Raw genomic sequence first — 16,796 nt, 5'->3', positions numbered from 1 at the left:
TCGGCTTCTTCCCGCTGGACGTGGAGATCCACTGGGAGCACCGCGCCCACGGACACCCCAGGCCACGCTTGGGGGACACTGAGGGGGACACCGAGGGGGACACCTTGGTGACCACCCTGGGGCCTGGCTGGGACGTGCCACACCGGGTCACTGTTGTGGTGGCGGGTGAGGGACACATGGGGACATCAGGGATGGGGTTTGGGGACAACTGGGGACATCAGGGATGGAGCTTGGGAAACCTGGGGACATCAGGGACAGGGTTTGGCCACAGCTGGGGACATCAGGAACGGAGTTTGGGACACTTGAGAACATCAGGGATGGGGTTGGGGACACCTGGGGACATCAGGGATGGGGTGTGGATGGTCTTGGGACACCAGGACTGGAGCTGGGGACACCTGGGATGGGGTTTGGGACATTGAAGATAGAGCTGGGGACACCAGGACGGAGTTGGGTACATCAAGAGTGGGGTTGGGGACAGCTGGGGACATCGGGAATGGGGTTTGGAGGGTCTTGGGACAGCAGAGATGCCTGGGGACACTGGGGACAGGGTTGGGGACATCAGGAATGGGGTTGGGGACAGCTGGGATACGGCTGGGGACAGCTGGGACGGGGTTGGGGACACCGGGGATGGGGTTTGGGACACTGGGGACAGGACTGGGATCTCCTAAGGGACATCAGGAGCAGAGCTGGGGACATCGGGGGGTGGCCGGTGCCACCAGGACGGGCTCGGTGCCACCCGGGGGTGTCGGTGCCACCCGGGCGTGTCGGTGACATGTCCCCAATGTCCCCACAGGTGCCACCAGGCCCAGCGTGGAGAACATGGCAGGGATGGGCCTGGTGGACATTTGGGGAGGTCTGGGGAGGTTTGGGGACATCTGGGGACATCTGGGGATGTTTGGAGACATTTGGGGAGTTTGAGGACATTTGGGGAGGTTTGGGGATATTTGGGGATATTTGGAGAGTTTGGGGACATTTGGGGAGGTTTGGGGACATTTGGGGAGTTTGGGGACATTGGGGACACCGGTGGGGTTGGTGGCACTGGAGGAGTTTGTTCCAGTTTGGATTTTAAGGTTCTTTTTTAAAGCATTGATTAAAAAACCCAAAGCACGAATTTAAAGTCATTAGAGAACCAATACCCAGCTCCAATTGTTCACTGGATTTTTTTTAAAAAGCAATTTTAGAAAAGTTCCGTTTCCCATTTTATTGATTTTTCATCATATCTTCGCTTTTGTCACGGGAGAGAGAAGGGCAAAAAAAGGAGAAAAAAATGGGGAAAAAAGGAAAAAAAAAGAGATTTCCATTCCCATTGTTGCTTCATCTCCACACATCCAAATCAATAGCAGAGAGTTAGCAATGATCAATAGTAGGGAGTTATCAATAATCAATAGTGAGTTATCAATAATCAATAGCGGATTATCAATAATCAATAGCAGTGAGTTATAAAAAATCAATAGCAGATTATCAATAATCAATAGAAGGGAGTTATCAATGATCAATAGCAGGGAGTTATCAATTATCAATAGCAGGGAGTTATCAATAATAGAAGATTATCAATAATCAATAGCAGTGAGTTATCAATAATCAATAGCAGTGAGTTGTCAATAATCGATAGCAGATTATCAATAATCAATAGCAGGGTGTTATCAATAATCAATAGCAGGGAGTTATCAATAATCAATAGCAGCGGATCATTCAATCGGCATTTTTCACAAATTACAAAGAAATCAATCCAAGATTAATTATTGATCATTGATTATTGATAATTGATTATTAATTATTAACCATAACAAATAAATTTATCCAATATCAACTATTGATTATTAATTAATCAACACTAAAAAGAAGTTGATCTATTATTAATTATTAAGGATTAATTAATCAATATTACAAAGAAATCTATCCAATATTAATTATTAATTATTGATTATTAAGAATCAATATTACACATAAATTAATACTGTTATTAGTTATTTATTATTAATCAATATTACAAGGAAATAAATCCTATATTATTAATTATTATTAATATTACAAAGTAACAAATCCAATAGTGTTAATCAATGTTAAAAATAAAATAATCCAATATAAATTATAAATTATTAATCAGTATCACAAAGGAATCAACCTATGTTATTCGATATTAGTAATTATTAATTATTAATCACTCGATATTACAGAAACTTTTATCCACTCTTTATTATTATTTATTATTAATCAATGCTACAGTGGAATCAATCCAATGTCAATTATTTATTATTAATTAATCAATATCACAAATTAATAGTTCCAGTATTACTTATTAATTATTGATTATTGAGCAATCCACAGGAATCGATCCAGCATTAGTTACTGATTATTGATTATTGATCAGTATCACACAGGAATCGATCCAAAGCTCGTTCCCGTGTAACGTTTCCCGCTCGCCGCGAGTTCTGAAAGCGCTGATCGCGGGTCTGTAAAATCACAAACTAATCACTAATTACACAAGTTAATTAATAATAAACTAATTATTACACAAGTTAGTTAGTAATAAATAACTAAACAAGTTAATTAGTAATGAAATAATAATTATAATAGCGATAAAATCGGAGCAATAAAAACGTGGACAATGAGGGTCAGGACACCACAAGATGATAAAAAATGAATAATTTTGGACACCCAGGAGTTCTTGGGCACTGTGAAAACACCGATCAGTTGTTCTTGAAATGTTAAAAGTTTATTAATAATAAAATAGTTATTAAAATATGAAATAAAAAATTAAAATAATAAAAATAATAAAATTAAAATACAAAATAAAATCAGAGTTATCAAAATCTGGACAATGACATTTAGGCCACCACAAGGCGATAAAAAGAAAATCATTTCAGACGCCCAGATGTTTTTGGGCACCGTGAAAAATGCCAGTTCTGGTTCTTTAAAATATTTTTAAAATTACTGATTCAAACAAGTTAATTAGTAATAGAATAGTTATAAAAATAGCAATAAATAGGAGCAATAAAAATTTGGACAATGAGGGTCAAAGCACCACGAGATGATAAAAAATGAAGAATTTTGGACATCCAGGAGCTTTTGGGCACTGTGAAAACACAGATCAGTTGTTTCTGAAATTTTAAAAGTTTCTTAGTAATAAAACAATTATTAAGACATATAAAAAATAAAAATAAAATAATAAGAAATAAAATAAAATAAAATTTAAAAATAAAATCAGAGTAATAAAATGTGGATAGCGAGGGTCAGGCACCATGAGACAATAAAAAATTAAGAATTTCAGACATCCAGGAGTTTTTGGGCACTGTGGTAAATAACAATCAGTTGTTTTTTAAATTTTAAAAGTTTATTAGTAATAAAATAGTGAGTAAAAAAAATAGTAAATAAAATCAGAGTAATAAAAATGTGGACAATGAGGATGAGAACACCACAAGATGATAAAAAATGAATTTTGGACATCCAGGAGTTCTTGGGCACTGTGAAAAGCACCACTCGCTGGTTTTTGAAATTTAAAAATTTACTAATTCAAAAAGTTAATTAGTAACAAAATAGTTATAAAAATAGCAATGAAATCGGGGCAATAAGAATCTGGACAATGAGGGTCAGGACGATGACAAGACAATAAAAAGTGAAGAATTTTGGACATCTGGATGTTTTTGGGCACTGTGGAAAACACCAGTCAGTTGGTTTTTAAAATTGTAAAAGTTTATTAGTAATAAAACAGTTATTAAAAACCAGCGATAAAATCAGAGCAATAACAATGTGGACAATGAGGTCAGGACAGTGACAAGACAATAAAAAGCGAGGGATTACGGACGTCCGGATGGTTCGGGCACTGAGCTGCCAAAGCCACGCCTTGAACAAGGAATAACCCTAAAAGCAGCAGCCTGTTGCATATTCATCGATCTCATGCATGATGCATCAATCCTGTCCAGTCACAGACCCGGAGCAGTGGCAGCCTCTTCTCAATCCCGCGGCGCCCGCAGGGCTGAGCGGGGCACGGAGAGTGAATTTCCTTTAATCAGGGAGCCCTTGTGGCAGCACATTGCTCTGCCTCCCAGCATTTTCCACAGAGGAGCACAGAGGGAAACGAAAGAGAAAACAATTTCTGTTTCTGCTCCTTGTTTTAGTATGTGGAACGTGTTTGCAGAATTGTTTAACAATTTGTTACTCAAATTGTTGTGGGGTGGTTGCTGGGTTGGGTTCTGGTGAGGATCGTTTGAGCCTGGGGCCAATCCAACCCACCTGGGGCTGGAATCTCAGAGAGGGTCACGAGTTGTGAGGAGTTAGATTTGGGAGTTAGAAAAAGCGGGTTTGTAGTTTTAGTGTCTCCTTTAAACAGTATATTAATAGAAAAAGCGGGTTTGTAGTTTTAGTGTCTCCTTTAAACAGTATATTAATAGAAAAAGCAGGTTAGTAGTTTTAGTGTCTCCTTTAAATAGAATATTAATAGAAAAAGCAGGTTTGTAGTTTTAGTGTCTCCTTTAAACAGTATATTAATAGAAAAAGCAGGTTTGTAGTTTTAGTATCTCCTTTAAACAGTATATTAATGTATATTAGTATAGTTCTAATAAAGAAACCATTCATCCTTCTGAGCTGGAGTCAGGCATCGTCATTTCTTCCCCCCGGTTTGCCTGCATTTACAATAAGCTGTAAATTCTTTTTCTCTGGAAGATTTCGGTGTCCTGCGGCTGCCGTCCCGGTGCAAGTACCTCATTCCTTTTTCCCAAACACAGAGTTTCTATTTTAACCACAAAAACTCCGTTTTAACCACAAATCTACATTTACCCTACCATTAAAATGTTAATACAGCACTACTAATCAATGTAACATAATGCAAATCCTATTCAATTTAATACTTGCAAAAAGCCAATCATAAAATATGTATTTTTCACAGAGGACATCCCGAGGCTGCTGCAGGGACAGCGATATCACCGCTGTGACGTCGTCAGGGACGGTGACATCATCAGGGACATCGCTGCTGTCACTTCTCCCCTCTCCCCAAACCACACTGGATTTGAGACGAATTCGGGGAATTTTCATTGCAATTGTCCCAAATGCTGATGGGAGTTCCTGGGGTGACGTCACTGGGGACACTTGGGGACATTCTGAGGACGCTCTGGGGACACTGATGGGGGTGGCGGTGGGCCAGGGGCTGAATGAGTCCCTTGGTGCCTTGCAGCAGAGCCGGGTTATAAATGACAATAGAATAATCAGCTTTTGAAATTCTGTATTGCCTTCTGCACGTTGTTATTGATCACAAGGATTTTGCTGTGGTACTTGATAGTGATTTTGATTACTGATAATTCCTTGCAGCTGCTCGCTGGTAAAATAAAATCGATCCGTTTATGTGTGCAGTGTATAACAAATTTACTGCTAGAGTAATAAACAGATATTATATCATAGGCCTTAAGAGATTAAAAATAGATAAACATTAAATAGATCAGTAACAAATACTGAAATAGAGACTATGCAATGTTAAAATGCTTCTCTGTGACTGACTGTCCTAGGTTGTAAGATAAGCTTGTATTCTATTTGCCATCTGCTGAAGGCAAACCTGTTGGACAGGTTTTGTTATCTTTTCCAAGAACCAGTTTTGCTCCTAAGAGGTAATGGTTTGTTAGTGGGCCATTGACTGATTCAATGCAGGGCTGGTAAATGTAACACCGTGAGGGGTCCCACCCAGAGGGGGAAGCCAAGCACTCTATTGTTGTTTAAAGGGGTAGCTTTTTGGGGAGAGGAGGCAGCTCTCTGGGCGGGACTCCGAGAGAAGCAGCTCGCTCTCTCTCTTCGCGGGATTCCCAGAGAAGCAGCTCTCTCTCTCTCTTCTTCGCGGGATCTCGCAGCGAAGCAGCCGGAGCGCGCTGAGGCGACGGCGGCGGAGCTCGGAGGCAACCCCTGGCGCAGAGGAAGACCGGCCCCACTGCCACCAGATCTTCAGAGGAAAACTATACCCTTCTAAAGATCACCATTGCAGCTGCAATTCATCAACCACTGCAAGAGGAGCAGCTGTTATTTCAACCGGACTGCTACCAACACCCCGAATCCTCAGGTTCTGGACTTTTTCACTGGTTTTGTTTGTACCGATTGCATTTGCCTTTTTAAATTGTTGTCTAGTTTTCTCCTAGTAAAGAATTGTTACTCCCATTCCCATATCTTTGCCTGAGAGCCTTTTGATTTAAAACTCCTAGTAATTCAGAGGGAGGGGGTTTACCTTCTCCATTGCACAGGAGGCTTTAGCCCTCCTTCGCAGATTCCTCTCTTGTCGAACTTAGACACTGACTCAGGTGTAAAACAATTCGGTGTTTCTCACATCTGCGGACCAGCCTCACCAGGTGATACCAGTGACACAAAGCTCAGAAGAATTTATGAATTTATCAGGGGGCCTGAAACAACAGGGTGGAACCATGAGAAGAAATCAAAAACATCGACTTAATCTACAGAATGTCCTGCAGACAAGTCAGAGGTGAGACCCAAACACAAGTTCCTGGGAGACCCAAACCTCCCGGGAGTGTTTGAATAATGTCAAAACTCAGGAGTGTGTTCGTGGCCCTGCAGTGGAACCGGATCCGGAGAACGAAGGGTTAAGTTGAGGGCGAGTTCTTTGGCTGAGCCCAAAACCCTTTTTTATCCCTGATTAAACTTTATTTAGTAATCCCTTAGTGAACTTTGTTTTTCACACCCGGCTGGGATTTGGGGGGGCCGGGGGGGTCCCTGGACAGCCCCCGCTGCTGAGCACTGACCCCCCCTCACCGAGCACCGGGACCCCCCAAAAACCGCACCCGCACCCCTTCAGTGCCCCCGACCCCCCCGAGCACCGGGCCCGGACCCCCTTTGTGCCCCCCACCCATCACGGGGGTTCCGCCCCCTCCCCTTTGACCCCCCAGAGCCGCGGGACCTCCGGGAACAGCGCCGGGAACGGGGGGGCCCAGGGATGTGAGAATTGGATTCGTAAAGGATTCCCAAATCCTGGCAGAAAGCTCACACTGCCTTGGACTTGTCCATGCAAACTCTGAGATTTTATTGTGCCAGCGAGCAGCTGCAAGGAATTATCAATAATCAATATCAGTATGAGCACCTGAGCAAAATGCTGGGGGTCAATAGGAACCTGCAAAAGGCAACAGAGAAATGCCAAACCCAACAGAAAAAGCAGAAAAATGCAAACGGCAACAGGGGAATGCAAAAGCCTTCTGAGTGCTCTCAGAATGTCCCCAGGTGCGGCTGGTAACGTCATCCCAGAAACTCCCATCAGCATGTGGGACAATGCCCATGAAAATTCCCAGAAAATTCTCCGAATTGGTCTCAAATCCCGCGCGAGGAGGGGACTGGTGACGCCAGCGCTGTCTACCAGGATGTCACTGTCCCTGATGCCATCAGAGCGGTGCCATCGCTGCAGCAGCCTGGGGAGATCCTCCACGGCTTTTTGGCACCGCTGGGCCAGGGCACGCCTGCTGGGCCACCGGGGCCGCCGGAGCCACCACAGGGACTCAAGAGGAGGTTGTGGATGTCCCCAAGTGTCCCCAGCAGGTGATCCTTGCCCAGGCAGGCACTGGCATTCCACAGCTGCTCAAACTCAGCCACTGCTCAAACTCAGGGACATTGGGGGACACCTTCTTTGTCCCCTCCAGGATGGCCTCGATGTCCCCGAGCTGGCACTGCAGCTCCTCGGGGAACCACCTGCCTCCTTCACACTCTTCCACCAAGCGCTCCAGCGGCCCCAGGGCCACCTGTGCCCAATGTCCCCTTCTGGTGGCCACCATGGCTTGGCTGCTGGCCACCACGGCCTCTCCCACGGCCTCGCTGGTGGCCGCAGCCACCTGGGCCTTGTGCATGGCCCTGCCAAGGCCCTCTTTTCCCTGCCCAGGGCCACCTTCAGCTGCTGGGCTGTGGCCACCAGGCTGCTCCCAGCTGTCCTCCTGCGGGTGGCCACGTTCTGCAGGTCCCCGGCCCAGATGGCAGCGATGGCCGCGTCCCAGCGGGCGTCGCGGAGCTCGGTGGCATCCCAGGCCAGCAGGGCCCGGCTGTCCTCGAGCCTGACCACCAACTCCTGCCAGGCCCAGGCCGCAGCTCTCACATCGGCCCAGGTGGCCCCTGGGGTGGCCCCAAGTGTGGCCAGAGCCTGGCCCAGGGAGGGGACACCACGGTGGCCCAGGGAGGTGACATCGCCCTGCTCCAGGGTCTCACGGAGACTCCAGGTGAAGTTCCTCAGGTTCACGTGCAGGGACTCTGGGGACATGAGCTGCTGCTCGTCCCTCTGTAACCCGGTCACGGTGGCTGCCACCTCACCCAGGGTGGCCACCACATTCACCAGTGACTCCAGCTGGTACGGGGACACCTGGGGAGGGGACAGGGGAGGTGTCAGGGACCTGGTGGCACTTTTGGCCTCCTGCGGTGGCCCCTGTGTCCTCCCAGGGTCCCCTTTGTCCCCTCCCTGGAGGGCTCTGCTGTCCCCTCTGTCCCTTTGTCACCCCCTCATCCCCTCTGTCACACCCCTGCCACCCCCCACTGTCCGCTCTTCTTGCCCAGGGAGACTTAAACTGTGTCTGTGTCTCCCACAGTTTCTGCTCAGTCAGGCCTCAGATATCGGGCCCCTTTATCAGCTCCATTGCTTTTCTCTCTGTTTTATTCCCCATACGGGGGCACCAGGGCTCTGCCCAACGGGGGTCACTGGGGATCATCCAGCCCGGATCCTCCCATGGGGAATGGAGCTGCAACAGTGCACCAAGCTCTTCCCTCACTCCAAGCTCTTCCCTCACTCGGGGCACTCACAGGGCTTCCCTTAGTGGTGCCTCCGTTCGTGTCTGGTCAAGGCTGATCTGTGTATGAAGCTCTTCCCACACTTCCCACACTCGTAGGGCCTCTCTCCGGTGTGGATGCGCCGGTGCTTGGTGAGGCTGAAGTTGTGCTTGAAGCCCTTCCCGCAGTCGGGGCAGCGGTAGGGCCTCTCCTCTGTGTGACCCCGCTCATGTTTGAGGACACTGGAGCTGGTCCGAAACCTCTTCCCACACTGGGGACACTCGTAGGGCCTCTCCCCGCTGTGGATGCGCTGGTGTTTTCTCAGGTCTGAGCTCCACCCATAGCTCTTCCCACATTCCAAGCACTCATAGGGCCGTTCCCCGGTGTGGATCACCTGGTGCTCGACCAGACCACACCTGTCTATGAAGCCCTTCCCACACTTCCCACACTCGTAGGGCCTCTCCCCGGTGTGGATGCGCTGGTGTCTTCTCAGGGCAGAGCTCCACCCATAGCTCTTCCCACATTCCAAGCACTCATAGGGCCGTTCCCCAGTGTGGATCACCTGGTGCTCGACCAGGCCAGACATGTCCTTGAACCTCTTCCCACACTTCCCACACTCGTAGGGCCTCTCCCCGGTGTGGATGCGCCGGTGCACAGTGAGATTGGAGTTTTGCTTGAAGCTCTTCCCACAGTCGGGGCAGTGGAAGGGCCTTTCCTCTGTGTGAATCCTCTCATGTATGAGGAGATTGGCAGTGGTCCGAAACCTCCTCCCACATTCCCCACACTCGTAGGGCCTCTCCCCAGTGTGGATCCTCTGGTGCTGGATCAGGCTGGAGCTCCAGCTGAAACCCTTCCCACATTCCAAGCACTTGTGGGGCTTCTCCCTGTCATGAGGCTTCTCCACCAGCTCTGAGCTCTGGCTGGATCTCTGCCCGCCTTCCTGGCGCAGGGGGGCTCTTTCCTCCCCACAGCTCCCTGGGCTGGGTTTGCAGCTCCTCCTCCTGCAGCATCTCCGGGGCTTTTCCTCCTCCTCCATTCAGCCGCGCCCTGGCAATGAAAAATCCTGGTTTGGGGAAAAAAACAAGAGGAGAGCACCTTGGACTGGAGGTTCCTCCTTGCCCAAGTTCATCTCAGGAAGGCATTGGGAATCTTGTGTCTGTAAGAACCTCCAAAACACCAAGATTCAGCCCAAAAATCCCACAAACTTCAAGACACAAATCAGAAACTCCCCAAAGATCACAAGTCAGCAAAAACCTCCTCCAAAAGATAAAGATTCAGCTGCCACATAAAACCAAAGCACCAACATTTAGCCCAAGAAAGCTCAGAAACACCAAGATTCACCCCCTGAAAATCATGGATCCCCCTCCACAGTCACCTGCTGCATGTGGGGGGACCACCACTCCTGGGGCTGGGGGGAGGCTGCAGACACAGGGAGGGGTGGAACCTTCTGCTGCTTCCTCTTTCTGCTCCTCCTCCTCCTCCTCCTCCTCGTCACTCCTCATTCTCACACGCCTCTTCCTCCTCCTATTCCTCCTTCTCCTGCACAATCCCATCTTCTCCTGCCACATCCATCGTTTGACCATTCTGTTCCTCCACCCTGCTTCTCCTTCCCTTCTCCTCCTGCCCCCAGGCCCAGCACCCACTGCCGGCTCCCTCTTCCCCCCAGCCCCACAACATCCCAGCGCAGGGGCAGGGATGGAGCTGGGGCAGGTCGGGCTGGGGCAGCGCTGGGCTCTCGGCCGCTCCCGCCCGCACTCGGTCCCCACTGCAGCCGCTCCCGCCAGGACAGCGCGGGGGGGCCCGGCCTTGGCGCTGCCCCACTCCCACCTCCCCAAATTCCCCTCGCGGGGGCCATGGGGCCGAGGGGGGGGTGCAGGTGGGGAATGCTCAGAGGGCCACGGATCTGTACATAAGGAAGTGAAAGGAGAAGCCATCGGTTTCAGAAAATGCTATGAATTGATGACACAGACTGCTGCTCAGGCAAGATCCTGCTCAATTAATGAACTTCCAGAAGAACAACAAAGACTTAACAGAGCCATGAATATCGTTTGCTATACAAAAGTGGGGAGCATATTACGGTGGGTATGTAGTAGGTGGATTGGAAGTCTGTACCTCTCAAGCACTTCAGCCAATGGGGAAAGAGGGAGATGTGGCCAGGAGAATAAGGATGAAAAGGAGACTGTGTCCTACAACAATTGGAGAGATCCCATGGGAAATGTCCCATGGCCTCTCCCAGTTTTAGGAAAGAAATTACTTTTACAGGACTCCTCTGTCTGATTTGGGGACAAAATCCTTTGGTGATGTCAATTTTTCCACACACCCTGGGGCTCATCCCGAATTCCTTCCACCATCTGGGGCAGTGGGCAGGGAGTGCAGCTGAAGGTGCCTCACCCACTTTGGGTGATCGGCTCCCTTGGCTGGTGGCGGCACTGGGGATTGATTTGGGACCCGGGAGTGACCAGGAGACAGATGAGTGACACATCAGGGGGTCTGTGAAGAGTCAGCAGGGAGAGAGCACTGAAAATCTCATCAGTGAGTGCCCTGGGATCCTCGGGGAGTGAACATGGCAGGGCACCCATGGAGGGGAGAAAAGGGAAAGCCAGGGAGGGGTCCTGGCCAAAGGGATGATGATCCCAAAATGTCTCTGAAGGGTCCCCTGGGAGAATGCTGAGGTAGTTTGCATATTTCCCAAAGGTAATTAAGGACATGGACACCAAGGGGGGCAATAATGGAAGTGGAGAAGGGATTTGGACAACAGGGGATGGATGGTGTTGGTGTGCTGGGAAGTGATCGGGTGAAGGGGAGTGTGCAGGAATATAGTTCAGGCAAGAAGCAGCAGGAAGAATCTATGTGGTAAGAAAATGGATGATGGCAAAGAGGAGAAAGAGAAAAATACAGAGGACTGAGATGTTTTTCAACAGGGTCTTATCCTCACATTTGCCAGCTGATCCAGATCCTTTCCATCCCCGGTTTCCAGGAGAGGAAAAGCAGGAGGTCAGGATGCCAGGGGTTTCTCTGCGCTGGCAGCGGCAGCACCGGGCGCAGAGGTGCGGCACCGGGAGCACGGGCTGGGGCCTGTGGGGAGCTGCGGGGCCGGGCCGGGGCTGTGGGGCAGCCGGGGCTCAGCGCCGGGCGCTGCCTGACCCCACCAGCCCCGGGCAGGGCCGGCAGTGGCCCCCGGCCCCCAGGAGGCTGCGGGACGCCCCGGCCGCTGCCCGGCCCCGGGGAGCTGCCGGCCCTGCCCGCCGGGGGGGCCGCCTTTGGACACTGCGGCAGGACAGGCACCGGCTCTGCCACACGGGCTGGGCAGGGACCCTGAGCACAACGGGGAACACAAAGGAACAGCTGGGAAATGCAGAGTGCACAGGAAGGATCAGGATTTGCTGTTCAGGATTTGCTTTGGGTCCCTGCAGAAAGGAAAGGTTTGGCAGAAAGCTCAGCAGCTCTCAGAGGATGAGCACCCACAGGCAGTGACCGGGGCTGCAGGAGTGGCACAAGAAGCCCTGCAGCACTTGGGCACAAGGGCACAGCAGCTGAAGGCAAGAAGGGATGAGCAAAAGGCCAAGCTGAAGGCAAAGGCCACGGCAGAGTTCCCACAGCCCCTGAGGGATCAACCCCAGGGCCCAAGGGGGCCCCAGCACCCAGGGCATGACGGGGTCGGCCACAAGCACCTGGCAGAGGCATTGCCCTCCTGGCCAGGGCAGAGCCCACCCAAACAGCCCCTGGGAAGGAGTCAGGGCTCCAGCTGCAGCCCACAAGGACACTGCAAGCACAGACAGCAGCACCCTCAGCAGGAGCAAGTCCACCCCTGCATGGACATGGATTGGCAGGGCGCTCTGAGCTCCCATCCCACCGGGGACCCACCACACTGGAGCCCTGGAGAACATTCAGGCTGTATCTGCATCCAGAGGAGGCCTCTCCTGATGGACACAGGGGCCTCTCCATCCACTCTGAATATTACACCTAAAGGGGGAAAATTGTAAAGGAGTGTTTTCATTATTAAGGGAATAAATGGGAAAGCTGAGCTGGTGTCATTTGTTCAATCACTATTAGGAGCTGTGGGGGATAGGTTTGAAATAAACTAAATTCTTTTTCTTCCTACTCTGATTGTAATTAACTAGGAAGGAATTTGATGGTGGCATTGGAATATCGTAAAAGGTGATACAGAGGCTATTGCTGCTGTACCTTTGGGTCAAATGTCTGGCAAGGCCTGTGCTGAAGGGAACCCAGAGGTGTGGGCAGCCCCAGGGAAAATTTGATGTGGAGCCTCTCCAAACTACTTGGAAGCAACCAGGACAAGTGGTGTCTAAAAGCAACACCCTGTTGCAGGGGAGGGAAGGAAGGGCTCACAGCCTGGTATGGAGCCTGCTAAAGGCAGGGCTTTTGGAGCCAGGGATGTCTCCCTACAGCACTCCTATCCTGCCAGTCAGGGAATCAGACGGCTCCAATGAGGAGGACAAGAACAAGTGGTAGACAAAGCCCCAGTGAAATGGCTGAATTTCCTGTCTAAAAATCATCTTTTAGTTTTTGAAATAAAAAAAAGGCAAATGATGGAGAAAAAGGTTAAATATTTGGGAAATAGTGGGACTGAAGATTCCCGGTGGATTGACCCAGAGAGGGTCTGGGCAATCACAGAAGTAACATTTCCCAGTACCAAAAAGGAGCTGGACAATTCTGAGGATTAATAGGAATTACACAACATGGATTAAGGATTCTCTGTTCCAGCCAGAACCTTGTAGGACTTTTTAACCGCAGACAGCCTCCATGCTGTGTCACGGACAGGAGAAAGAGAGCAAACCTTGAGAAAATGAACAACCAAAACTATTGATGCCTCAGCTGGGGCTCTTGCAGACTCAGAAAAGAAATTGGAATTGTAGGTGAATGTTCAACGGGGCCATGCCAAAGGAATCCTTGGGCCAAAATGTTTCACCCAGTGGCCACAGTGGCCTCATTGGCTGCAAAATTGTGCAGCCACAGCTTCAATGGGAACCGAGGCCCAAAACCTGATGACAACAGGATCTCCGACTGTTCCAGTCTGCCATCAAGTTCAAGCTTTGATAACCAAAAGAGCCTCGCAATGGATGAGCAGTGCTCGGTTATTACAGTGTGAAACTTGTTCAGTGGCACAGGAGGATTCAGAACTGAGGACAGGGGAAGGGTTTAACCCAGCCTCCTGTTTGAACAGCCCACAGAGGGGCTGGGAAGAAACCCAGCACTGCATTCAAGTGACACAGCTCCAGACCCAGCCTGGGGGAGATTCAGGAGACATTGCCTGGCCTGAGGCAGAAAACGTCTTTGTGGATGGCTCTTCAAGGGCAGCAGAAGGGAAAAGAGTTCCAAGACACGCTGTTATTGAGGAAAGGGAATCAGACAAAGCGCAGGTTACCCCCATGGTCAGCTCAACCAGCACAGCTCTGTGTGCTTGTAAGAGCCTGGCACTGAAATGCCCTGAGCAGGAAGGCTTCAATATCTTCTGGTGACACCATCTCACCTAACAGGGGGGCAAAAAGCAATTCTTGATTGCTCAGCAACCACTGGATCACTTACTAAGGCATTTCTAAAAGACATAATTCCAATAAAAGGGATTGTGGAAGCCATAGACTCAGAGAGCAGAACTAATTTTGCAGGAGAGTTCCTCCAGGGGGTTATGGCAGCTTTAGGAATACAAATGGGACCTCCAGAACCCCTGGCACCCCCAGAGCTCAGGCTGGGTACAAAGAATGAATGGGGATAAAAAGAAACACCTTTAGAAGCTGGGGATTAGATAGTAATAGTTTCAGCAAGTTTTAGAATGGATTTTCTCAGTGAAGATGGAGTCTCCAGCACCCTAACTTTTGGCTATTTATGGAGAAGGCACTGCACATAACAGCTGAGGCTTCCAAAGTGGCTCAAAGTGCAGATGTCTGTTTAGAATGGTGAAGGACATAGGTATGATTCACTAGTAACTTTCAAATACCTGCTCTAAAGCTGGAGTTACTCAAAGAAGAGAGAACTACTTCAACACTTGTAAAGAAGCACCATTTTTTCCAAATCTAATTTTCACATGTAGCTGAATTTTTCAAGAATTGTGTTTTTTATCATACTATGAGTGCAAAACAATCTATTAGAAGTGTTTAAAAACAGATTATTAACAGGAAAATGTGATCAAAAGATCTATTTCCTCTTGTATTAACAACTGAAATATGACTGAAGAAGGGATCATCTCTGCAGTCCCCTGAACCAAACTCACAACTTCTTTAACAGCATGCTCAAAGTTTTCTATACTTCAAGCTTTTCTAGAAAATTCACTTTCTTAATTTCTGCTGTTTCTGTAGCCCCAGACCCTGTATAGTTTATACCAGCTGCATTCTACAGAAGGGATACCCAACTGAGGACACAAATTGCCTGCTGAATAGCGTTCTCTGACTCCATGCTGTTACTTTTGACCTCAGATGGCACAGAAAATGCTCTCCAGTTGACTTGCTTCCAAATGCCAAAAAACCCCAACCCCCAAACTTTTAAACATAAAACAGAAGGAAAGCTTAATTATTTGAGTTAAAATAGCACTGCAAAACAGTTATTCACAAATATAGGAATAAAAGTGTTATAAAAGATGTGCCTCCTGATACATAAAGATATCCTGAAGAATGATTTTGTATTGTTTATATACATTCAAAATTACTTTTCATCTTTTTTACTGAAAACTGCGTTTTCATAGACAAACAGAATGTTTTCCTATAACTGGATATCTGCCTGGCAGACATAAATGTTTCTGTCAAATTCACCATTCCGCCATGGATATCAGAAGACATCTTGGAGTGACAGGGACAGGGTTTTGCTTCCTTTATTAATGTTTCCATTCTTTGGTTCTCACGTGACCTGTGTCATTTCTGTATTTAAATTCAGAAGCTCTTGCCAGAATACTCTTTCAACTTTGTTTGTAGTCGCAATGCAAGAGGTCTGCAACTCTTGCTTTAATTTGGGACAGGATTTATTTCTTCTTGTAACTGAAGACTAATGACAGACATCACCTTCCTCATTTCTCCTGAAGTAATGCCTCAATTCTCTGTCTGGGTTAGCTGGCTAAATTATTTCCTTTCTAAATAGTCAGGTTCTGCTGTGTATAGAGAACTGTGACTTTCAGTGCTTAATATAAGCAAGCACTGAGAGGAGGGATGTACTGAGAAGACGATTTTCTGCGAGATACATATAATACCCTTTATGCTCCATGTGTTCCTGCTGCAGCCTCAGTTGTAGCTGCAGGTCCAGAGTTTGATAAGGATTTAAAAAATGTTGGGCACCACTTGGGGTCGATTAGACTAGCAATGTCCAGAGGTTTAGAAATTGCATCCTGTAGAAAAGGAGTTTTTCCTCAAAAGCCTGTAAAATGTACAGGGTCACATAGACCAGAAACCTGATCTTTCCCTTATGTCAAAATGGCTCCTAGCTAAATTTCTGGGACCCTCTATACTAAAATAAGAGAGGTTTGTCAAAGTAAAGCTAATAGTGGCAAAATTCCTTAGCCCAACAAATCAATTGAAATGTGAAGTGCAAATTAAGGATCAGAAAGGAGGGAAAGAAAATAAGAGGTAAAAATAGTCTAACAGAGGCTCCTGACTTAATCATATCAACAGCTGAAGTTAAAAGGTTAACAGAGGTTGATCTGACTGTTAATGTTTTCTCATCATTTTGTTTATGAGAAAGAAGAAGGGAAGAAGCCTTCCATCCCTGGTATCAGGTTAAGTTCCTCTGCTTGAGTGGAACAACTCAGTACTCCAAATATAAAAGCTCCAAAGAAGCTCACACAAGGATGTTTGTCTCGAACTGTAATTGGAGTAGATCCATTTGTTTGTGTAATTGCCACCATGGTGGAAATCTGTGCTTCTCTATTTGTGCAACTGCAAATATTTTCTAGGAATGAACCATCTGAATTTTAATATCCCATAGATTCAGTGCAATACAGCATATTACAATATCTTGACCTTTTCAGTGTTCCATAAATTGATTGTCTGGTTGTTCCTGTCCCTCCTCGTTTACAGGCCTGGAAACCTTAGAAGAAGAGGTAACATGGCTATCTCTGAGTCGTATCTTTT

At 47.9% G+C, this 16,796-nt stretch overlaps 2 protein-coding genes across 2 annotated transcripts in view; one reads left to right on the top strand and one right to left on the bottom strand.

Moving 5' to 3' along the window:
* Window positions 1–16,796, top strand: part of LOC144246561 (uncharacterized) — a 1,050,450-nt gene that overhangs the window by 322,587 nt on the left and 711,067 nt on the right. The gene's annotated exons all lie outside the window — the stretch shown is intronic.
* On the bottom strand, window positions 8,509–9,760 carry LOC144246442 (uncharacterized). The gene has a single exon (XM_077783835.1). It carries the CDS (start codon window positions 9,758–9,760, stop codon window positions 8,768–8,770), a length of 993 nt encoding a protein of 330 aa, XP_077639961.1. The 3' UTR covers window positions 8,509–8,767.

This window comes from Lonchura striata, chromosome 6, assembly GCF_046129695.1.
Source record: "Lonchura striata isolate bLonStr1 chromosome 6, bLonStr1.mat, whole genome shotgun sequence".
Taxonomy (NCBI): Eukaryota; Metazoa; Chordata; class Aves; order Passeriformes; family Estrildidae; genus Lonchura; species Lonchura striata.
Note: the sequence above shows the minus strand (reverse complement) of the source record. Positions and strands in the feature narration are given on the sequence as shown.

What these genes read in the sequence shown, in the direction of transcription:
- LOC144246442 (XM_077783835.1), bottom strand. Translation starts at nt 9,760, where the DNA reads ATGGAGGAGGAGGAAAAGCCCCGGAGATGCTGCAGGAGGAGGAGCTGC.